General features: G+C 37.9%; 1 protein-coding gene across 1 annotated transcript in view; it reads left to right on the top strand.

Moving 5' to 3' along the window:
- Nucleotides 1-24,929, top strand: part of MTPN (myotrophin) — a 35,617-nt gene extending 10,688 nt beyond the window's left edge. Inside the window, exons 2-4 of the mRNA XM_061444887.1 lie at nt 12,570-12,683; nt 14,750-14,833; nt 22,804-24,929. Coding sequence (XP_061300871.1) covers nt 12,570-12,683; nt 14,750-14,833; nt 22,804-22,890 — 285 coding nt within the window. The 3' untranslated portion in view covers nt 22,891-24,929. The remainder of the gene's footprint in view (nt 1-12,569; nt 12,684-14,749; nt 14,834-22,803) is intronic.
- The last annotated feature ends 392 nt before the right edge of the window (nt 24,930-25,321 follow it).

Genomic DNA, 25,321 nt, shown 5'->3' with positions numbered 1-25,321 from the left:
AATGCACTAACATAATCAGTTAAAGCAGTACTCTGGACAGAGAGTCTCTTGGTAGAAGTAATAATACCTATGTCTGCAACAGCTTATTCTGTCAGAACTAGTTGTTGCTGTTAATCTGAGCTGTTACCTAACTAAGAGACAGCGCTTTTGGTCAAAAATTTTAAATAGGAATTTTTAAAAGGTAAGAGAACCTACAAAACTGGTCTCTTAATTCCTGTTTCATCACTTAACTAATGCAAGGAGGGACTCTTCGTTAGGGACAGTAGTGGTAACAAGGGGTAACGGGTTCAAACTTAAACAGGGGAAATTTAGATTGGATATGAGGAAGAAGTTCTTTACTGTAAGAGTGGTGAGGCACTGGAGTGGGTTACCCAAGGAAGTTGTGAATGCTCCATCCCTGGTGGTGTTCCAAGGCCAGGCTGGACAGAGCCTTGGGTGATATGGTTTAGTGTGAGGTGTCCCTGCCCATGGCAGGGAGGTTGGAACTCGATGATCTTAAGGTCCTTCCTAACCCTAACTGTTCTATGATTCTGTGAAATAATGAGTGGTTTCCACTATTTCTCATTCAGGACTTAGTTAGGTTAAGGATTTAGGGAGGGGAGCAACTGTTTTCAATAATGCACATATTTGACACATCTCTGAGGCTGGGATTGTAGCACGTGTTTCCAGAAGCTGTAGCTAGGAAATGGTATGTTCATTACTGTTCTACAGAGCAACTCATATGTCAGGTTTGTCTCTAAAAATGCTGATACAACAATTGAAGCACAGATGGCTCAGTAGTTCAGTCTATTTAACAGTTGTTTCTGGAATTGTATTCTTCTGACAAAGGACTTCAGATTACAGTTGATGACGGTGGATAAGATGGATACTATTTTACCACTAACAAAACCTGAGAAGTATGCTTGTTAAGCACCTTTTTGTTGGCTTAAGCCAAAGTAAGTGTAGGGCTGCTTATATAAGCTTTTCAGCATACTTCAAGTGCCACCTCAAGACAGGCAAAATCCAACATCAGGTTCCTAACTAATTCCCTTAACTTGTGTAGACCAAGTGGTAATGTTATCATTAGCAGCTAGGGCTTCTGTCAAAGTAGAGAACTGCAAAGTAGATACCCTTTTTAAACATACATGGACATCTATGTTTCTCTGCTCTGGTTTTAGAACTTGCTGCAAAATGCCAACTGGTGAGACTTATGCTGTCACTGGAACAGATACCTGTTTCTGATTAAACCAGTGTGCGTTTTTTTAGTGGGAATGTAACTTTCTGTATTCAAGAAGTTCCCTTCTCAACATCTATTAACTTGATTTTTCTTTTTTATCATAATCTATGGAATTTCTTGTGGAAGTTTTTGCAATTTGTTTTTGTTTCAGTAAGACGCGATAAGAGGAATGGATGAAGATGTCTTGTCCCATATATTCCCCAAAGCATACAGGGTAGAAAAGACAGCAGGGACAAAATGCCTTTTTGCTCCAGGTTGTGAAACTTGGACAGGAAAAACCCTGGTAGTGTCAAAAAGGTGTTACTATTTCGTTTACCATGAACACAAAGATAATCAGTCGAAAGGTTTAGCTAATACAGTTGCTCTCTGCTGTTAAAAAAAAAAACCCAGAGAACTTCTAGATCTTCTGTAATTATCCAAGTGGAAAGCAGTTATTGCATACAATAAATCTAGGGCATTTGCTTCTGTTCAGACAACTGTGGTCCACTCGGGCTGCAGTTAGAAAACTACTAGAATGGTCAGAATTTGCTGAACCGCTGATCAATAGCAGCAGTAGTCTCCCTGTTGCAGGCTGAATGAGACAGGGTTATGTTAATTTATTTAGTTAACTGGAAGTAAGTAATTTTTAAAAATATAGTGGAAACTTGAATGATTCAAGTGGAAACTTGAATCCTGCACAAAACTCTTGCAGTAGCCATGGGAAATTGCTTACTTGCAATTACAATTAATTGGTTTCTCAGTTTTGACAGGAACTTACTGCTGGTTTTAACTGAAGAAGCCTGCTTCAAAATCGTAAACAATTCACAAGGTAAACACTCAGTCTTCTTCCTTCCCTTTCTATTCTTTGGACTTAACCCAGCCTTTGAGGTATTAGTTATTTCACCGTGTTCTACTCTTGTTTTTAGGCTTGACTGCTGACCAGGGCAGCAGGGTCAATAACTTTTCGACATCTTGCTTCTGAATCAGAAGATAAGGACAAGAAAACTTGAGACTCAATAATCTTGCCAAGTAGAATATATATACATGTTTCTGCTTCTTAGGCCTCCTGTGTTGTTTGAATAGTTGTTTCAGTGCATCAGGATGAGTGGAAATGTGGAATTTGTTTTTCATTTACTGGACCAAATTACTAGTTCTGCAATCCTGGAATGTTGACTTTTTTTTCCTCTTGCAGGGAGAAAAAAAATAGAAAAGTTTAAATAATATGTGGGAAGTTGTGTTACAAGCTGGTCATTTGAACTCTTCTTGTTTCTGTTTAATGACAACACAAAGAACTGTTGTGATTTAAGCCCAGCCAGCAACCCAGAACCATACAGCCGCTTGCTCACTCCCCCCCACCTTTCTCCCCTGGAGGGATGGGAAGGAGAATCGAAAGAATGTAACTCCCACAGGTTGAGATAAGAACAGTCCAGTAACTAAGGTATAACACAAGATACTGCTGCTACCACCAATAATAATAAGGGAAATAACAAGGGAAGAGAATACAACCGCTCACCACCTGCCAACTGATACCCAGCTCTACCCAAGTGGCAATCTCTTGCCACAGTGCAGCAGCCCAGATGAATTTACCTCTGCATTGTCAGTTGCTCTGCTTCCATTGCTGCAACCACCACCACAGGGCATTTGCCATCATTCATGAGTCAGTATAAAGTACTGGTCAGTTTTCTCGTTTGGTAATGTCCAAGGCCAGCTGGATGGCTTTCACCTTGGCAAACTTACTTGATCCACCCTCTCCTTCAGCAGGTTCTCCAGCTTGTCGGCAGGGACTCCATACAGTTGTCTTCCATCTATGATGCTTTCCCACAATATGGCAGGACCCATCAGTAAACAATACATATTGCTTTTCACTTTCTGACAGTTTATTATGTGGTGGGGCCTCTTCATGCATCACCTCCTCCTCTGGTGACATTCCAAAATCTTTGCCCTCTGGCCAGTCCGTGATGACTTTTAGAATTCCTGGATGACTGGAATTTCCTATTCTTGTTTCTATTTAATGAAAACAGACTGCAACGTCAAAATTGCATGTTAGTCTGCAGTTATGATGGAATACCTAGAAGCTTACAAAAATGGTTTCCTTGTCTAAAGTACTAGACTAGTGGTTCAGTTATCTTAATATTTGTATTCAGATATTGAGGGTAAGCAGATATTGAGGGTAAGTCTACTGTAGCAGTTTGAAACTGAGTCAGTTTCAGTAACGGATGCAGATATTTACCCTCTCTGCTCTTCCCAACAGGAACCGCTTCAGGCTAGCGCTCCATTTTGGTTACCATAACAAAATTTCTAGAGAAGATTGTATAACCAACTTGGGAGAAGGGAATAATTTATTGTTGCTGCTACTTGAAGGTATTTTGAGTTGTGTTAATTTTAACACTTGAAAAGTAGAAATAGTTTTTTTACAAAGAGCCATCAGGACTGAATTACTGGTTTTGTTTTAAGGGTGTTTGGAGAAGAGGAGACTGAGGGGTGACCTTACTAGTGTATATAAATCTGTAAAGGGGGAGTGTCATGAGGATGGAGCCAGGCTCTACTCAGTGGCAAAAAATGATAGGACAAGGGGTAATGAGTACAAACTGGAACACAAGAGGTTCCACTTAAACTTGAGAAGAAACTTCTTCTCAATGAGGGTGACAGAACACTGGAACAGGCTGCCCAGGGAGGTTGTGGAGTCTCCTTCTCTGGAGACATTCAAAACTCGCCTGGACACATTCCAGGTGTTCCTGCTCCGGCAGGGGGATTGGACTAGATGATCTTTTGAGGTCCCTTCCAATCTCTAGCATACTGTGATACTGTGTTTCTGTCAGTAACCTCCAAGGACCTGTGAAAGTGCTAGATTAGTTTATATCTAGGCAGGAATTAAAACTCCTTCAAAGTCAGTGCTGCTTTTTAGATGCTGGGACTATTCTGTAGGGGGGAAAAACTCAATTGAACTAAATCATTACTTCAGAAGAGTTAGAACATTGTGGGATTGTTGAACTGAAGGCCTAAAGTGCACACCAGGTGAATACTTTCATACAGTGAGCTCTGTTAAGAAGTGGTGTTCTATAATCCTGTTGATTTTTTTCCAGCATTTTACAGAAATACATATACTGGAAGAAGGCAACTACAAATCCAGCTTGGAGTTAAGGTTAGCAGTATGTGAATCGGCTCTTTGGCGATCATAAGGTGAGAACTAGGGTGATGGAATGGAATACATATGGAACCACTCCAGAAGCAGACTGAGGAGGATGAAAGCACTCTGTCAGGTCACTGTAAGGAATCTAGGCTGTCAGCACATAAGCCTGAGGAATATTTCAACAGTGGAAAAATTTCAATAGTAAGAAAACTGAGATAGTAGCACTTGAGTTTTCAGTGGTAAACCTCCACTTCTTTTGTTTTTGTGCTGTCAAAAGTGAAAAATGAGAGCTTCTTGAACTCTTAGCATGCAATTTTAGTTCTTCTCAAGCCTTCAAAGAAAATTAATTGTAGAATTTGAGGCTCCAGTTCTGTGCTTAAGCAACTGATTAGTGGAAAAAGAATTAAAGGGAGGTGAGGTATAAAATTCTGTTTCTGTGGTGGAAGATCAGATTTTTGTTTATATGTTTTTCTTTGTTTGAATACAGATGAAGTGATAGCGCAGCTCATTTAAAGTGAAGGTTAAGATGCTTTGAGGGCTTTTGCATTCTGGGACTCGCTCACGACAATGTGAGAAATGTTGGGTCGAGAGTGTTTTTCAAGGCTGTTATTTGGACATAGAACTTTCTTGCCTGGTCACAGATTTTTCAGCAATCTAATCAATACACAGAGTTACACATAAGGTGAAAGCAAAATGGTCAACTGAAGAGAATGTAGAAGTTGCAGAAGTGTTGGGGCGGCAGTATGACAGCTGAGTTCAGTTGAGGTTCAAAACTAGCAGTTTTCTCACTACTGAAATTTTCTCACTGTTGAAACATTCCTTGGGCTTATGTGCAAAGAGCCCAGGTTCCTCATATGACCTGATTAGTCACATGGCTAAGTAGGAGCTTTTCAGAAAAGGACTTCAGTGTCCTGGTGTAACCATCAAATGCAGATGAGTTTGCAGCGTAGCCTTACATTATTGAAGGCCAGCAGCACATTGGTCTGTAATAGCAAGAAAACAGCCAGCATGTTGAAAGAGATTTTTCCCTTCTTACTACTTCTGAGGCTGCATATGAGTACTGTGACCAGTTCTGGGCTTCCTAGTTCAAGAAAGGCATTGATATACTGGAACATGTTCAGAGTGGAGTTTGGGGGCCATCAGGATTGCTGAGGACCTACAAGTGTTCTCAAGGCTCAGGTTATCTATATTCCACCAAAACCAAAAAAGCTTACTCTTTCAGGTGTGAAAAAATATACTTTAAAGTGAAGAATATTGCGTAAAGGAATATTACATGTGATCCATCTGATGCAAAGGCCATGCACTGTGATGTGACAATGAAACAATAAGGTACAATACCCAAATTTTACTTTTATCTGCACATATTTGTCTATTGTTCCTACACTTGAGGAATATAAGTGCTTGAAGCCTGAGATGCTCTTGCTTTCCACGAACAGAATTCTTAACATCTTTTGCTATGGATATGTACAATAAGCTTGATTGGAAATATCTGTGATGAATTATCTCATGTAATCTCTTTTGTTGAAATTTTAAAAATAAATGCAACCAGTATGAACAAAGGCTGGTGTAGAAGATAGTAAAATATGAGGAATTTGGAAGTATGCAGTAAGATAGTTGGAATATCTCATCTATAGGACTTTTCTTTATAGAAGGAGGATTTTTTTTCACTCTTCCTCCTTCACACTGACAGCAGCAGTAAAGTTACTGCTATATTTAAAATGTCAGTTACCTAATACTCTATAAGAATAGACATCCTTTGTATGTGAAGAGATGGAAGTAATGCAACAGAGTGTACAGTGAATTAATCTTTTTCCAGAATAAGAGACAGAAATTATCTAGTACCCTGTAGGATGCTTCCCTGCACTTTAAGGACATCTGACTGCACGGGATATGGTGTCTTTCATTAAAACTGGAATAAAAGGGTTGCAGGAAATGGGGAAATTAAGTTATATCTGCATGACAGAATAAGTACATATGGGGATATGAAGTAGTTTCTATATCTGAAAAAGCATTTTAATGCCACCAGTATTACAGATGCTGCTCTACTAATACAGTTAACCTATGCAATAGGATTTAATGAGGTCACAATTTTCAGTTTCTATTCCTGTGGTAGAACTGCAGTGTAAATCCCAGCTACTTATTTCTGGTGTGATCAGGTGCCAAGTGGTAAATAAGATGAAAGGACAGATTCAACTGGAAAGAAGAAAATGATCAATTTGTTTCTCTGACTTACTAGTTCCCACAGTGGATTCATCATTCAGCCACTAATTCTGATGCATGGGAACAAAGGATCAAACTGTGGTTAGGAGTACTACTGTAAATAGCTTCTAAACTGATCAGTAAGCTGTGACATTAATCACATGTCAGTAATGTTCTAGAGCAATACTACTGGCAAACCACAATGCCTGAGTGAATGGATACATGGTTCAGATTTGGTTTCAGTTGGTGTGCTACAGTAAAATAAGCCTGCGATTGAAACACACAGAGTATGCTGTAGGGATACTAGAGTGACACTAAATAAGTTTAGTTTAGCTCATTTGACTAAATGCTTTTGAAACTGGCAGGAACTGGGGAAGGGGTGAGTTAGCAGATAAAGCTAGACCAAATGAGCCATGGACTACAGTCTGTGTATTAAAGTCTACGGAAAAGGTAAGGGCTGTTCAGGGACAGGATTGGTTTTGTGTGGTTAAATAATCTGCCTGGAAAATAATGAGCTTGTAATTTATGACTAAACTTATGACTATGTTCATTCAACATTTTCAAAGAGCTGATGCTGTAATGTTCATTAGGGGCAAAGTCAGTGAAATCATTCATTCTTTTAACTAGGGCTGCGAAAGAACAAGAAATTAAATTGGGCAGACTTATTCAAGGTAGCTGTTAAGGTGCAGAATATTCCAGATAACTCTGGGATACTCCAGCTGTTCTGACAGAAGGGTAGTTTGGCTGTTAGGGGACTCCTCTCTGAGCTTAGATATAAAGAGGGGGAGCATGATAAGTGAAATTAAGGGTAGGTTTCCAAAAAGAATGTAGATGTTTTCCCAGGGTGTGCAGGAGTGGAACTAAAAAAGCCACACCTTGAGTGAACTTAAACTGGAAAAGGAGATGAGATACTACCAGGGGTTTTGTGTAGGTAGGTTGGCAAGAAGAGGTAGAGCAAGGAAAATGTGCGAAATAGAGGGTAGTAGAAGAATTAAGTTCAAGAGTAATTAATTTTGACAGTACTCACTGAAGAAATTAGAACAGCTGTTTTTATGGATTGAACTGTTCCATTACAGAAAGTGGGTGATAGTTGCTTTTAGATGATGCTACTATTAGTTATTTAAAAAGCAGAGAAAATTCTGAAAGTGTTTTCACTTTCTTCAGTGAAAATTTGGTAGCCCACTTTTGCTTAAAGTCCTTCTAATTGAATATTGTACTGTTATCCATGTGTGTGACATCTCTAAATAGGACATAACATCAACATGCTATAAAAATCTTTCATGCTGTCTTGTTTAGTAATTGGAGATTACACAGGGAGACTTTACCTATAAACAGATCTTGATAGAGGGGATTAAAGCAGATACCAGCTAACTGCTGTTTCTGATATTTTATGTGTTGAACTGGATTTTAATGTTACATAGCTGGTCTTTGACCTGCAAAGAAAAACATTACTGATGAGGTTTATGCCAGACTTAGCCTTAAATGTCTAAGTAAACTCAATGTATTCTGGAAGGTCATTAATGAGGTGGTTATGTCTTTCCTTTTGCAAAGACAAATTATTTTTTGAGGTTTTGCATAAACATTCTTACAGTTGTTAGTGAATTGGTAGGTTCACTGTGGAAAGTGAAACTAAATAATCTTCTTTCAGAAGAGGTGTAGCCTTTGGCTAAGGTTATGTTTTATTTTGAAGTTAATATGATTCTTTGGTTCTGGTTACATTATGCCTCCTTGTATCCTCATAATGACTGACCTCATTGTTGCTGTGTTAGACTCCAGAAGATGGCAAACATCCCATCAAACTTCCTGGGAGAATTATTCTGTCAATTTTTTTTATTTTTTTTTTAATATTTGTAAGATTTTGTTTCTGGAGATGTAAAAGAAAAATCGTGCTCTTTGGCAATTCATGTGGGTTTTGACCATATGCCTGAGCTGAGTATGGTCTTTTCTAAAATAAACCTTTACCAGTGATTTGGTACAGTCTTAGCTTCAGCCTACCAAGATACTGGTTGCTTAGCTGTCTTGGATGTCAGTATGAAGAATCATCATCTGATGAGATTGCTGATACCCAAGCTCTTAACATTCAGTATGATGTCTTTGGCTGATAGGATTCAGAACCACAATAATTTCAAAAAACTTTACATAGCGATAACTCTTTTCCTGCCTCAGCCTGTTACAGGACTTTAGACACCACTTTGTCTTGTTCTGTGGACATAATTAGCTACACCTTCACCAGAGCTGCTTTATCTGAGAGGGGACTCAAATCTTGACCTTAGGCTTAGATTTTCTCTTTATGATATGAACTGGTATTTGATGCTTGTTGCTATAACTACAAAATAAAATTTCTTTGATAATGTGAACTCTTAAATTCCGTATTGCGTAGTCAATCACTTTTTAGATGTCTCGTTACAGAAAAGATGCATTTCCTATACAAAATGTGGTCTGTCATGGCTGGTCAGTCTGTCAAAACTGGGTACCCAACTGTCTTAAGTCAACATCTCTCACTGGTGTAGCTGAACAGAATATTGTGGAAAATCAAGAGAATCCAACTTGGAGTGTTCATGCAGTGAAGACAAAAGTCAACACCCACAGGACTGTAAATCCAGTGCTTAAAGGAGAACAGCAGCTTGTTTAGATAATCTTTGACAACCTTACCTAGGATGTTAGATGTATTTCTCATCACTGTCTAGCAAACTGAAAGGCTTATTGTTGCAGTTTTAGTAGCTACTGTCTTTGGCACCAGTGTACTGACAATTTGGATTATGAGGGTTCTAGCAGTTTTCAGACTTTCTCATTTTATAGGTGATTTTATATGGAACTTGTATCTTGGAGACTTATTTAAGCACATAAATAGCAGCTGGTGTAGACAAAGATTGAGACATTTAGTAGAATTTCAAATAAAGATACAAAGTCAGTATTTTCATGTCTAAAGACACCTTTTCTTTCCAAAGTAGAACTGTAAGGATATTCTTACGAGTTTTATAACAGTTGGTCTTTAATCTGATTAATTTGTGTTTAGAGGTAAGGTTTAGGGTTATTTTTAGTTGACCTATAAAATTTCCACTGAAACTTTTTAGTCCTCCAGAATTAAACTCTCTCTGAAAAAGAATTCACTTGTTGTTTCTGTAGTTACCAATAGAGCTATAGACAAATGGTCTCCAAATCTTTTTGATCATGCACTCCATCTGGAGGAAAAAAAACACCAAAAACCCACAAAAGCCCCAGAAAACAAAACAAACTACTGAGCATACACCACCCATATCTGCATATTTATTTATAAATTACATCCATAGAATCATGAAATGGTTTCGGTTGGAAGGCATCTTTTAGAAAATAATCTAGTTTCAACCCCCCTGCCATGGGCAGAGACACCTTCTACTACACCAGGTTGCTAAAAGCCCCATCCAACCTGGCCCTGGAAATGTTCAAGGCCAGGTTTGATCCTTGTACATTAAATTGATTTATCTTCCTTCCTACTTCTATATGTCTTGGATTAGGAGTAGGAAAGGCCAAATGAAGTTTTATAATGGTCAGTGGTCTGTTTTACAGTGCCTTTTTCACACCCATGAAACAACTGGTTATTTTACTTTGTTTATTACAGAGCCTAGGAGGGCTTGCTTTATTTTTGTAACTTATTGGATATCTTGTTTCTGTTAATTTGGACTAAGATATTCTTAGATTTGACTTTGAATGCTGCTGGCACATTTTCTCAGTGCTAGTATTCAAATCCATGTGATCTGCACTTGAGACATCTTTCTTTGCGGAGTTTTTGCTAGGTACTTCCCTATAAACAGGCTTTCATCATCTTTAAGGGAAACTTAGAAAATTTGGTGCTTAGGTGTTGTTTTATCCTTCTGAAAGTTTGTCTTGTCTAGCTTGAATTTATTCCACAACCAGTTTAGGAGAGAATGAGGAGATCAGTAGTAAGTGTAAGCCAATGAGCCAAATAATGTTTATAAGCTTAAGGAAGGGGGAGCTTTGCTGGACTTTCTTAGTCTTAAGGTATGACTCTAAGTTTCTTTCTGAGTGTGAACTTTATAGTTTTATGGGGTGCTGTACCAGGGGTTAACTTGCTTGTCCTTCTCCATTACTGCCTTACTTACTGTGTCGTAGTATGCATCAGAGTATTTTAGAGCCCGTTTTGGGATAGTGATTGCATGGCTTCTACATGGTTGGCTTCCTAAGCATATGCAACCCAGTCCTTAATGTGTCTCTTAACATCATGTGTTATTTGAATACCATCTGTGTTAAAATTGATGGGAAGTGTCAAGATGCAAGTAAGAATATGGATAGAGCTTAACTTTCTAGATGAGTTAAGTATATGCTGCTTCTTTCTGTACTTTTCAATAATGTGGCTGTTGGTGTGCTGTTAGTGTCGTGTGATCTGGGCAATTTTTTTTTTTTTTTTTTTTTTTTAAATTGGGACACAGTTGTTAACATAATTCCCACCAACTTTTTATACTGAAATTCAGCAAGAGAAGTTACATCACAAAGCTATCTGCAACAACTTTACTAGTAAGCAAAGAATTAGACCTTCGGTTACTCTCACTGGAAATTTACATTTTACATTATGAACTGTTGTATGGTGTTTATAATCCACGTATCTACAACTGTGGTAGACTTTGTTTAGAAGTATAATTTGTTGCTTTTCTGCAAATCATAGATAAAAATAAAACATAGATAAAATAAGAGGTTGTGTTTTTTTTTTTTTTTCCCAACATCCAACATGTGTCAGAAGCCATAGCTGTGTTTCAGGGTCACTAGCAGTGGTGGCAGAGGGTTTTTTTTTTTAATTGTGCTACTTGCTGCCACTTCATGCTTTTTTGAAGCCAGAACCTTCAATAGTGTGAAGTGCTGACCTCAAACCACAGAATGTGCAGTGTTTCAGTTTAACAACTGAAAACAACAGTTAAACACTGCTGTATTGCTTTGACTTTCAGCGTGGTATATTATGAGAAGAATTGAATAGCCTATTGATACGAGAAATCTAGAGTCATCTTGTTAGTTGGCTGGTAATACAGAATATCAAATGCAGAACAGGATTTCCTTCTGACAATATTCTCTTCCATTCTTAAAGGGAGGTAGTGTCTGAAAGATACATGTCAAGCCTTCTATTCTGTGCTCTTCCTAGAGATTTGGGGTAGGAATAAGGGAAGTGTAGGGGCTCTGTAGAGAAGTATGAGTGGTGCTGCAACTGAAATTCTTGTTTTTCTGTGGAGGTGCAGGGCTTGATGTACGGTGCTAAATTTAGCCACTCCCTAAAATACTAACATTACTTGCAGATATGAGCAAGAAGTTACCACACAGCTTGTCAGTATTTGGTTTCCAGTAACTTCTTGTCATCACAGAAGTGCAGCAAATCAGTTTATCCTAGTTGCACAACCCAAGGTGAGGAACCAAAGCTGCTTAAGCACTCACTAAATTAAATTTTGTTTACGCCTTACGAGATGTCTCAATTCACTAGTATGAGTGGCATTAGAATTCAGCTTCCTGTGTCCTGATTTGACTGTCTTCAGACTTTGTGTCATGTAGAATTGGCAGGTGCTATTTATAAAAGCGTCCAGTTTCATGATTGGGTTTGAAGTTATGGATGGACTGTACTTATTTGCCAGTAGTTGTGACGCTGACTTCTCTACGCATCTGGTTTTTCAGTATGCAAAGCATCAATATGTATAGAAGCAGGTAAAGTAACTTAGCCAGATAACTAGAATCCTAGCTGGGGTGAAGGAAAAGCAAAATGAGCCAATGGGAGCATGTTTTACAGGCTCTAATGATATTTTAATTTTTCTTTAATCATAAGCTACCTAGTGCACTTGCATACTTAGTACACTTAGGGTGCAGTGTGGCAGGAGGGACCAAGATTGTATTACAGTCTTAAATGTATAGATGGGGAAAGGAAATTAAGCAGCTCGATTTTTGTTTTTCTTGTGGCAATGACTTAAATATTTGGATCATTCTTCAGCATATTTGAAGGTGTTGCATTTTTTCAAGCTGGTCTTGGTGTGTTAGCTCTAAAATTTTGCTTATTAGATTACATTTACATTGAAGGGTGAAGATGTCAACCGGACACTTGAAGGTGGGAGGAAGCCTCTTCACTATGCAGCAGACTGTGGACAGCTTGAGATTCTGGAATTTCTGCTATTGAAAGGAGCCGATATTAATGTATGTACATCAATTTGCAAACAGATGTTGGAGTGTTAGGATCTTCCTTCTCCTGCCCCTCCCTCCGCCTCCCCAAGGGATTGGTATAAGTACCTAAATGGTTACTGAAAGACTTGAATCCAACTAAGCAATTTGCTGTGTTTAAAAATATTTGAGAGGCAGTTTCCTGCAGGTCAGAAGCTTAAGATTACATGTATTAAAAGTTTTTGTTCTTTTTGGACACACTAGGAAAAGTTGTTTATAGTTATAAAAACTTTGATTTAACCATTATTAGAAAAATAAATCCAGGGATCACATCTAAATAAAGTTTGCATGAAATGCATATTAGATTTGTTGGAAGTGACTTCAGAAGGCAGTACAATGCATGCTTGTCCAGGGCAGGATCAACTGTGTTTAAGTTGGTGTGCTTTGCTCTTTTTTGAGACATTCTTTCTTTTACAAACTTAGTCATTTTACTGTAACTTGATATGCATGGCCTTTTGACATGAAAAAATTTGGCTGGGCTGGGCTGTGTTGGCACTTGAAAACAGCGAAGTTCTCCATGAAGTGAAGTTTCTAAATGTTTTAACCATGCACCCCAAATGCTGTGCTTTGGAATAATCCCATTGATATGCTGGAGGGAAGGGGTGCCATCCAGAGGGACCTAAACACGCTTGTGAGGTGGGCTGATGCCAACCGCATGAAGTTTAACTGTGCCAAGTGCAGGATCCTACACCTGGGTTGGAGCAATCCCAGGCACAGCTATAGGTTGGGCACAGAAGAGATTCAGAGCAGCCCTGCGGAGAAGGACTTGGGGGTGTTGGTTGATGAGAAAATGAACATGAGCCAGCTTCAGTGTGCGCTCACAGTCCAGAAAGCCAACCGTATCCTGGGCCGCATCAAAAGGAGCGTGACCAGCAGGTCAAAGGAGGTGATCCTGCCCCTCTATTCTGCTCTTGTGAGACCTCACTTGGAGTATTGTGTAGAGTTCTACTGTCCTCAACAGAAAAAGGACATGGAACTGTTGGGAAAAAGTACAGAGGAGGGCCACAAGGATGATCAGGGGACTGTACACCTCCCGTATGAAGATAGGCTGAGAAAGTTGTGGCTGTTCAGCCTGGAGAAGAGAAGGCTGTGTGGGGACCTCATAGCAACCTTCCAGTATCTGAAGGGGACCTATAAGGATGCTGGGGAGGGACTCTTCATTAGGGACTGTAGTGACAGGACAAGGGGTAACGAGTTCAAACTTAAACAGGGAAGTTTAAATTGGATATAAGGAGGAAGTTCTTCACTGTGAGGGTGGTGAGGCACTGGAATGGGTTGCCCAGGGAAGCTGTGAATGCTCCATCCCTTCAAGTCCAGGTTGAACAGAGCCTTGGGTGATATGGTTTAGTGTGAGGTGTCCCTGCCCATGGCAGGGGGGTTGGAACTTGATGATCTTAAGGTCCTTTCCAACCCTAACGGTTGGAACTTGATGATCTTAAGGTCCTTTCCAACCCTAACTATTCTATGGTTCTGTAATTCTCTGAAAGTTAATGTATAGGAAGACATCTTAGCTTTGGTCCTTAACAACAAAATGGCTTGGATTTTTTTTCCTTGGTGTCTGGAAATACTGTCTCTTCCTCAGTTCCCCTAATTGGAGAGGAGGTAAAAGTGGAGGGAAAAATATGAGTATTTTGGTTGCTCCATTTCTTATTCTTTCCAGGACTTTAGATTAGAGAGGAGAAGACAGCTTAAACTGTTTCAGCCAAAACTGGTTTCCTGAGTAAGGCTGGCTGGCAAATGTGAGAATTAGGAATAGTGGTTTTAAATTGGGAAAAAGTTGTCAGCTGACACCCTGCAATGTCTGTCATTGGCCTAAAAAATTAAACAAACCTTAGAATACCTTAAAAGTGTTACAGAAGAAATATCTTGCTGTTACCTGTTTTTTAAACAATGGCTTTTCTTTTTAAAAGGAGAGTAAAAAATTCTGGATAATATTCTTCTTAATTCTGTTTTGCCAACAGTAGTGTGAAGGTAGGGATTTAAGTGAAACCTTTTAATGCTGTCTGAAATTGTGTTTCAAATAACTTTGTCTCCATTTACAGGCTCCAGACAAACACAATATCACACCACTCCTATCAGCAGTCTATGAGGGCCATGTTTCCTGTGTGAAATTGCTTCTGTCAAAGGTGAGGCAAATGTTTAGAAAAAATTATTCATTAGCAAAGTATGTTGCTGTGATTTTTTTATTTTTTATTTTTTCCCAGTAAGATTATGATGCTCCAGATAAGTTCAGAAAATCAGCCAAATGCTGTTTATGTTGCTAAACCAGAAAGGGTAATCTGCTCATGAAGAAAATAGTTGGAGGAGAAAGTTCCAGGACTTTTTCAGTGTGGAAAAAGTAATAGTGACAATTCAGTATTGTAATCTCCAGCTAGAGAACAATTAACAGCAAATCGGGCAAGAAAAATGTGTGCTCCTTTAGCAGACAGGGAGGAGTGGGATTTAGCTTTAGCAGCTGCTAAAGTGTTTTATGTGATGGAATCTCCACTGTGAAGCTGCTCAGAGGTGTGGTTTCCCTCTGCTTTTGCCAGATGACTGAAAACCCATGTGGGCTGGCAGAGTTAAGGGAAGTAAATGTACGAAGACAAGCTTTGTATGTTATGGAGCTTGTAAATTTTGTCCAGGGGAGAATAAGCTTGTTCTGTTTCTCTTCTGCCTTTGATTCGTATTATGAAGGAGATCCAGTTAAATCAAGCAGTGCTTTGTCTCCATATGTGCTTGTCCTTGTTATATCTTACTTTGAAAAGAGGAGGTTAACAGTATGTTTTCAGAATATGAATCCACTTAAATCATTTCGCCAAAGGATTTCATGCTGTGTAATGTTTTCATATGGCACTTCCAAGGTAAAGGTTTTACTTAAATTCATGCAGCATTGAGGCAGTTAACTTTTCTTCCCTTCTGAGATGCTGTCTTATGTTAGTTATACCTTCCTGTGAAGAAATGCTGTGACTGTTAATTTAGGATTCAGATGGTGCATCCAAATTGCTTAAATTTGTCATAAGGAATGATCCTTTATTTAGGATCATTATATACATGTCACAAAAAAGGTATTTTTTTATCCCATGTTGTATTTCTTTCTTTTTTTGTTTTGAATTCTAAGCAAGTTGCTCAAATAATAAATGCAATGCCTCGAAACTTCATAAGTTGTCTAGTTGTCATAGGTTGACTAGTAAAGGTTGCGTATTAATTGTAGTCTCTGTCAGCAGGGGCATTAACATCGTGAGCCATCTAGTTTTCATGCAGCTTGTAAGAATGTATTGATCTCTATACTTGGTATGATTTGAATGGCAGCAATTTGTTTCATGGAATTTCAGCTAACTTTCAACAAGGGTTTCCTATGATAAAGCACTGTCTGTTACACTTGTTATTGCTCAGAAAGGACTATTTTGGAGTTCTTAGCTAATGCTTATCACATGTGGAAGTTGAATTCTGTGGTGACAGTGTGTCTAAAATACAAATGACACTTTGGAATAGTGAAGGCTGGTGGTTTATCTGGGAATCACTGGCAGCCTATATACAGCTGAACTGACAGAACTGTAGAATTATTTAGAGAAGACCCCTAAGGTTATCAAGCCCAGCTGTTAATCTAACACTACCAAGTCCATCACTAAATCTTGTCTTCCTCGTGAACCTCCGTTGGTGCCATTTTCCATTGTGCTGGTGTTCAGGTCTCTGAATATAACTGTACATTGTTTGTCAAGTTGTATCATCACCACCATTATGGAAGTATTACCTGTGGCTAGGTTTGGTCAGCTTATGAATAAAATTACTGTTGCAGGAAGAGTTGTTGGGTTGCATAGCTTATGTCTAAATCTTGTGGCTGTCAGGGGCTTGAATGTAAATAAAATTATATAAATAAGCTCCTTTCTGAAAATCTAGAAGGTTTTACCTTAACTCTTAACCTTAACTCTTAACTTGAATAGCTTTGTTTTGGTCATTCATAACTATAATAGGGAGATAGAATTTAACTTGCTGCTTTCTAAAGAAACAAAGAAGTGTGGGTTTTGATCTATAAATGGACCTTTCCTTGGGCATTTTGAAATACTCCAGCATTAAAGCAGATTTTGGGGCAGTAGCTTTTGACAAGACAAAACGTTCAATGGCATAAGGAGTCTCAGTTCCCTAAAATGGATTTTGTGTGGCAGCATTTGGAAATGGATGAGGAATACAGCAAGGATTTGCAAAAAATAACCTTGTTGGTAGGCTTGTTGGGATTGATAAGGGTCTGTGGACGTTGGGAGCGACCTAACTAAGCAAGTTTTGCCACTGGATGCTTTTTAACAAAACGCCAGTGTGCAGTTATGTTTAAATTTGCCCAGCAGATACTTGAGTTGTCCTCAGAAACTTGATTTATGGTGTTCTGCAGCAGTTTTAATGTCACGTGTGAAGGAGTGCTTGTACAGAAGTTTTCTTGCCATACTGTTCCTTCAGCGTGAGACAAGCATGCTGTCTAGCAACATCAAACTGCAGCTACATGTTGCAGCTAAGCCACTGCAAAGGTTAGTTTGACAGGAGATTCTGGTCAACCTTTTAGTACTCTTACCTGCATATTACTACTGCTTCCTTGCAATAGGCTTGGCATTTACCTTTTTCATTTGTCCCTACTGCAAGTTAATTTGTCTAGTTAGTTTCCTGCCAATTGAGGACTCCAAATTAAAATTCTGTTGCAGATTTTGTTGCAGATTTAGTTGGAATTGAAGAAACACTGCTGCCAAATCAAGAGACAGAACTGAGGTATCTTCGGTTTCACTTCAGCTGCTGCCATGGGAGTTTTTTCAGTCCTTTTGCAGTGTGATGTCCCTGTTCCAAAGTGTGGTCTCCCGGGTTTGATTCGTTTTTGTAGATGTGTACAGTAGAACCCGATTTCTCTGTTTTACTGCTTAACCTAGTCTCTGTGGTGTTCTTTGTAAATGACAGATGGTGTTTGCTTGTTGCCACATACTGAATGCTTGCTCAGCTGTCTCTGTTGTGGCACTGCTTTTGTAGGGATAGATGAATTGTGGAAGAAGTTTGGGAATAAGAGATGTGAAACAGATGGAAACGAAAAAGCTGAAGTCTTTTTAGCTAGCCCTCTAGTGTCCCTTGTATCCACACATGCCTTACATTATTAGTTGCAAAGGCACAAGTGGTATCTTTTTCTCCATTACCATACTTCATGTTTATTCTTGAAGAACTGTGAGGAAAGTATTTTTTTGCAAGCCTACTTATCATCATTTTGAAGACCTGGTTTGATTTTATTAGTTTTGATAAGCTAAAGGAACACCAGCTGTTATCATTTAACAGCAGGTACCTGGGATAAGGATTAATGCATTTTTATGCCTTTCTTGTGCAGCTTCAGGGAATTGGAATGTACTAATTCTGGAAAAGCTTAGATTTTAATAGACCTCATTTTCTGCTTCTACCGTCCCACTGTCCCCCTTAGAATGCACTGAATTGTCTTGAGTCAACCACAGCTCCAAATTATGACATAGTTAACATTTTATAAACTACTTGGTGGTCCCATAGTGTTTGGCTACATAATAATACTGGAGTGATTAAAAAAAAAAACCAAACAAAAAACCAGCTGCAAGAGAACACCTTCCTTAACACACAGGATTTTAGTTTGGCATTGGAAAATACATTGGTCAAAAATGGTGAATTAAGCACTGTGAATAATCACTTTTATGTGAGTGGTGTTTTTTTCCTGGTGGGTTTTACAGCCCAGGGGGGTTGTGGAGTCTCCTACATTGGAGATATTCAAGGCCCACCTGGGCGAGTTCCTGTGTGATGTACTCTAGGTTACCCTGCTCTTGTAGGGGGGTTGGACTAGATGATCTTTTGAGGTCCCTTCCAACCCTTGGGATTCTGTGAGTTTAATGTTCGTTAGTGGTAGCAAATGAGCACTCCAGCAGATTTAGGCAGTAATTTTGCAGCTTCAGAAAGCAAACAGTGCTGTGTTTGCTCTTTGGTAATTCCTTTGATTGGTATTGAAGTTGCTGACAATGTTTTAAGGGTTTTTTCCCAAGTTTTCATCTATTTTAATGGTTGCATAGATTTAACCCCCAATATTTTATGTTTTTTTCTATTCATAAAGCATAGCAAAAAAACACTTTGAATTATGGATTTACAGTAAGAATAAGGTTTTACTTTGAACTGTAGCTTTACATATTACCATATTTTTTATCAGTATTTAAGTTTAAACATACACCCAGATATAACCAACATAATTATTTTTCAGAAATAAAATAATTTTAATTGTTTACAGCTAAATGAAACAGTTATTTGTCTTTGCTCTCATAAGTACTGATAGACACCTAACATAACTTAAAGGGTATATATTATGTTGTTCCAAAGAGTTTCTCAAAAGGGCCTTTGATGCACACTTTCTTCCGAATTTAACATTTCATTGAGGATTTCCTGATTCGCTGATTGGATGTTTTAGTTTTGGAACCAACAGTGCTCAGTTTGATTTATTGCTCTAGAAGAAGCGTGAATGCAGTTTGAAAGCTTCAGAAGTTGAGAATACAAATGCTTGATTTCAGGCACTGCTGTTGTGCTAAAAATAATAGTGATCAGCCATAATCTGTTACTGCCATGATTCTGCTAGGTTAGATTCATTAAATGGCTTTAAACATACTAGAATTGTAGTCTGATGGGCTGCAGACTGCAGTTGGGCAGGTCTGCACCACTCTGATGGTGCAGGCCTGCCCAATATGGACTTAAAACATTGATAATGTGGCAATTTAAATTTTGAGATCAAAACCAAGGTTTTTGTTGGCATGTTTAAAATGTTCAAGTAGTGTCATTCCTTCCAGACCTATAGGGATTAAAGCTCAAATGTTAGTCTGAAATTGTCAATTTGTTATAAAACTGTAAAACTTACTTAAGTGGGGAGGAATTAAAATATGAAGTTCTGTATTTGAAACTTTTCTATACATTAAAAAAGACTTTACCTTCCATTTGTGCGCAAGATTTTGATGTTTAGGTTAACAAACAGCTGCTACATGTATGCCAGATCAGCTTCCAAAAAGCTTAATTAACCTGCTCTTGCCAATAGGTAATAATACAGTATGATATTAATTCTCAAAAATTGAAAGGCTCTAAGTCATGAAACAGAAAATGGATGAAGATGGTTTTTACTGCCCTCAACAAAGGATAGGTGAATTTACCAAAGTAGCACGAGTGTAATCTTAATATGTTACAACTGCCACAAGTAGTGCAAACCCTTTAGGTCAGAGCTGATATGTGATTTTCTAATAAACACTTTTTGGTCAGGCTAGAGGTCAAAATATTGTATCCTTAAAACAGTTCTTCTGAAGAATTCATTTTGCCTGTTCCTACAATACTGCCCTTTTTAAATAATCCTTCCTTTTTAAACTATCTAAGCTTAGTTATATAGTATATAACCTAGAAATAGTTTTCGGATTTCTTAGTATATCTTTCAAGTTTATGAAAATACGTGGAATATCATACTGTAGACATCCCAAAGAGTAGACCTATGGAGGCTTGCAGAGTGATACCTAAAACTGCTCTATCAGCATCTTTCAGTTGCAAATGTTGTTTTGCTCTGATTTACTGTAATACATGAAAGTAATTAGCTTTGGTCTAAAGAGCACTTCCTGCTTAAAGTTCAAAGGTAGGTCTTCTTGTCTTGCTAGTATGTTAACTGTATAGTCCTTTTTATTAATCTTAAAATATTTTTCTAGGAATTTGTAATTTTAAACAGTAAAGCTGTTTGCAGCATGTTCTGACCTCAGAATGAAACAGAAGTGTGTTAATTTTCTTCTGCCTTTTCAGTACTCTTATTAATGTTAAGTAATGTATTGGGAGATATTCTGTTATTACAGGGAAATTAACTTTTAGTAGCTTTTGTCCGAGAACTGTTTTCTAAAATACCAGAGTTTTATTTTGCTCATGTTATGTACCAGCCTTCTACAAAACAAAGTAACAGATATCTAATGAACACTGAGCCGGGCTGAAGCAACATCAGTTGCTGTATTTCAGTTTGGTTTTATTCTTTTTAGGGATAGTGGACTTAAGAGATACCTATTTGAAAAGAAGAAATATATATTAAATTCAAATTGTTCCTTTTTTTCCTTTGAGAATGTTATTTGATCTTGTAATGTAAAAAGGCACTTGCTTTGGGTGTAATGTAGGAAAAAACAATATAGTGTTACAATGGACGACTGAACTGATTTTTGAATTCTTTTAATGGAGGATGAGGTTGGTAGTGAAAGATGGAACAAATCCATTTGTTCAGCCTTCAAAATAGTTCTGCTTTTTCAAAAATATCCAGTGTAATTTGATCTCTGATTTCTACAAAAAATGTGTTAGAAGAAATACCCAGTTGCATTAGGCAATTTAGCACCTTTCTTCTCCTCTGGTGGCAGAAAGGATGCCATTGAGGCACAGTTTGAGTATGACCACTTATGCTTACGTATTCCCTTTATTCATGTGTACCTCTAAAATCCCCAATATGACGACTACGTCTGTCCTCTTTAAGAAATGTTTATAAGTTTGTTGTCCATGAGCTCATTCACATCTGTTTTGAGCAAGCTGTCATCTGCCTCTGTAACTTCATATGCCAACTTGTTCTGGAAGTTTTCTGCTTGATGCTTGAAATCAGTCTTCTGCCAGCTTCAGTAAGTGCCCCCCCCAACACCACTTTCACAGGGCTCTGCATTGCTTCCCCGTGCTGCCCCCCTCCAGAGTATGTTTAACATTTGTGCTTTGCCCAGTGGCTTGCTTGAGGGAGATGATTCTTCTTTGTTATTACCCTGCCAAAGAAAGAGAGTTTATGTATGTGTTTGTGTGTATTTTAAGAAATAAACATAACACAAACATAAAATTTTAGTAGCTTTTTACATTGGGTTAGTAGAGAATACTGTGCAATCATTGTACTTTAATAAACTCTTCATTCAACTTGCTCCCAGGCAGCATTGTACTTCTGAAAATTAGTCCTGTTGACCTGAACTTTATTATTTCCTTCTCGTTTTATACAATGCAGGTAAGAATCTTTCTGCCCAGCTAAGGGGCTGTTCTCCTAACTTATTAACACCGAGTTTATTAAATGGTGTCCTCCCTTAGGTAGTCATGAATCTCTCATCCTACGTTCAGAAAAGCTGTTTCAGAAATTCAAGTCTTTATCTTGTAACTATTCTGAAGGACAAATGTGCATAAGGGTGGAAAGCAGTCCTGTCTAAATTAGCAGTTCTCATGTAATGTAACTGTTAACTGAAGTAATTTTAAATATTTTACACCCTAAATGCTGATACAGTGATGGAGAGTTTTATAAGTTAAAGCTCTTTAAACTGTGATTCAAGATGAATACTGACAAGCCATTTAGTGTATGGTTCCATTTTTCTCCTAATCTAAATTCCTTCAGGTTTTCTGAGTTGAATTTCAAAGAATAGCATTGAAGCCCTTCTGATTTCCACACAGATTGTCATCTGAGAGTGCTATCTAAACAGTAGAGATAATCAACACCTGCAGAATTAAGCTTTTACTACTTTTATTGTTGCCTTTCTTCTCCCAGGATAACGAAGATTATAGCTGTATAGAGAGGGAGGTGGGGGGTGTTTTTTTTTGGTTTTGTGTTTTCGAAATGGGAGAGAAGCACAATCCTACAAGGAGCTAGTCTCTTATGATATAGAAAGAAAATAGTATGCTTTGTTAGTAAGTAAGCTCTTCCAGACTTTGTCTAATCTAGCATGTGAGAAAACATAGATTTCATAGCAGTGTGTAACACTGAATTCTTCATAAGAGTAGTTGCTGGAAACAAATAAAGAAAAATCCTTCTATCTCCATCCAAGACTGATAACTTTTTGATCTTGTAACTTGCTGTGTGACACATTACATGATTTTCTTTTCTAGTTCTATAAATTTTATAGGCGTATATATTATAAATTCTATAAATTTCTATAAATTTTGAGGCTTAGATGAGCTGCGTGCTGAATAGTTTTGTACATAAATCTTGTCTGCTTGGTTTCTAAATGAAAACTGAACTAAAAAGCTGTATGTAATCGATATAATTATCCAAGGTAAGTAGCTGTTGTGACACACTTAATACATACAGCCTGGCTTTATGAATTGACAGTCCTTCTTAATGTCTTCACAGGGTGCTGATAAGACTGTGAAAGGCCCAGATGGACTAACTGCCTTTGAAGCCACTGACAACCAGGCAATCAAAACTCTTCTTCAGTGACGGATGGACTGATACCTTAACTGTCTCTCCTGTGGCCTCACACTGCTGCCTGTCTGTCACTCTTTTGCATCTTCAAGCTTCTTCAGCTAAATACTTTGGGGGGAGGGAAATTATTTCTGAATCAGACTAGTTAGGGGCTTGTATTGAAGATAATCTCTTTGGGGAGGGTTAAAAAACTATTATGAACAGTGTCCCTCTAGGACTTCTTTTCAGTGCACAATCTCTTCCTGTTTCTAGTGAAAATGGAAGAAGGAAGACAGACCATGATCTTGAATTTTATGCTTGTAAACCTCCTAGTTAGTACTAAGATTTTTTTGAAAGATTCCTTTAGATGGAAGTACTGTGCTATGTTCCTAAAACTAATTGTGAAGGAGACAATAGTCCCATGCTATTAGTGTCTGCTATAATCTGAAGTGTAGTGATGTAGGTGGCTGGGTTGCTTTTCTCTCTGTGGTTAGCTTTATTATCCTTCTGCCTAAAGCTTATGTTGCAGTTTTGAGGACTTTTGATACTAGTTATTGGACCTGTTCTTTATATTGACTAATTGGATGTCACACTAATATTTTTCTGACCTATTGAATAAACCAGGAAAGATCAGTTGAGGCATGGTGATGTTACACTCCAGAATATCTGCTAAGGTACTTTTGGATGCTTGAATCTGAAGTTTTTCTTTCCCATGTTTATTCTGGTCCAGGACAGATGTTTTAAGCAACTGGTTTTGAGAGAGTTCGAAGTGTCACTGTAGTTATTTCCAAAAGGATTCTAAGATGGAATTACTTTACTCACCATGTCAGCATAAAATTTATAGACGCATGTGAAAGCTACAAGCTCTTTGGTACACATGGATAATCAAGTCAAAAGTGGAAAATGAACAATATCTAGACATTCATATCAGGTGAAATTGTTGCTAAATATTTCTGGTAAACTTTTAAAATACATCTAAGCTTTCTAAGTTCAGGTGTTAGGAACAGGAAGACGTACAAGTAGAAGTCTTAACTTGCTCTAACTACTGGAGGAAAAAAAACCAATTTTTAATTGTGCATATCTTTGAATCAGTATTTCATTGTTGGCCGAATGAAGCCCTTAAATTTTTAATGAAGTTAAGGCGTGGGGCTGAAAAGTTCTCAGTGCAACCCACATTAACCATCAACTTTTAGATAAGATTTACTATACCGGTAATTATGACAGTACTGTGACAGCCTTGATAATTCATGGGAAGGTATTTAATGATGTTCTAGGTATTCCCATCACATTTTATGGTCCTCAGGAACGTCTGAGCTTCTTTCTGGCTTTCATTTTGAAAATTTTCATTACATTGCTAGTTCACCCAGAACTGCATAACAGTTTTTGTAACAGAAAAGTGTATACCACAAACTATACATCTTCCTCTTTTTTGGAATACAGATTTCAGACTTTCTGATAACATACAAAATACAGAAACGAGTGTATATAATGTCTCGTGCTGAATTCTTAAACAAAAGTAGCTGATATTATTTTGATATTACTGTTGAAATTGAGAGGATATGTAGAAGTAGGCTGGTGACTACCACCCATATTTAATGGAGACTTAGTTTTACTTGAATAATGTTGCATATTACGATTTAATGTCCCAGCTATAAAAAGCCTTGTGTTGACTGTAAAGTGAGAGCAGAAACTGATTTACATGTCCACATCCCATAAGAGATGGAGAAAACAATCAACTCTGGCCATAAACTGTACAGTGCAATTACTCTTTGCTTCTTTGAGATGGGTGGCAAGGAAGAGCAGAAGGGTTGGAAATCAGCGATAAATCAATTGATGAGCTGCTGATAAAAGAACAAGCATGTTTGGTGAACAATGCTTTTAGTGCTATTTAAAGAGAACTCTTTAATCTTATCTCTGATCAGTGCTGGATTGTCTTGTTGTTGTAATAGTGTGAACACAGACTATAGATTTAACTCTTTATTCAGCTATGAAAGTAAGCATCTTTGGTATAAATTTGCCTCCATATTATGCTATTAAATACTTAGCTATTAAAATACTAGTCTAGAAAACTGCAATCTGTTTTTATGTGGAAACTTGATTATTCAAGTTTTTTGTGTTGATCAGTGTCGTCTGGCCATAGAGGTTTTTTTTGTTTTGTTTTTTTTAGGTCAGGGTTGGGGTTTTTGTTTGTTTGTTTGTTTGTTTTCTGGGTTTGTTTTTTTGTGTGTTTTTTTTTTTCTCTCTGTATCCTTTCCTATTCTTCCCTTCAACTCTCACTTAGGTGAGCATTTTCATAGTAAAGAAACATCATCTTTCTACTAACTCTTCTACTAACGGGTGATTCACTGAGGCAATTTTGCCTTCCTTTTTCTACAGTTATGTGGACACCTAATTATTTCTTACTTCACTTGAGGGGGAGGGAGGGGGGGAGGAAAAGGGGGCAATGCAAACAAACTTCAGTGAGACA

Source organism: Pezoporus flaviventris, unplaced genomic scaffold, assembly GCF_033815535.1.
Source record: "Pezoporus flaviventris isolate CSIRO_AGI_PZ_B2104156 unplaced genomic scaffold, CSIRO_AGI_Pfla_v1 ptg000002l, whole genome shotgun sequence".
In the NCBI taxonomy this organism is placed as follows: Eukaryota; Metazoa; Chordata; class Aves; order Psittaciformes; family Psittacidae; genus Pezoporus; species Pezoporus flaviventris.
Note: the sequence above shows the minus strand (reverse complement) of the source record. Positions and strands in the feature narration are given on the sequence as shown.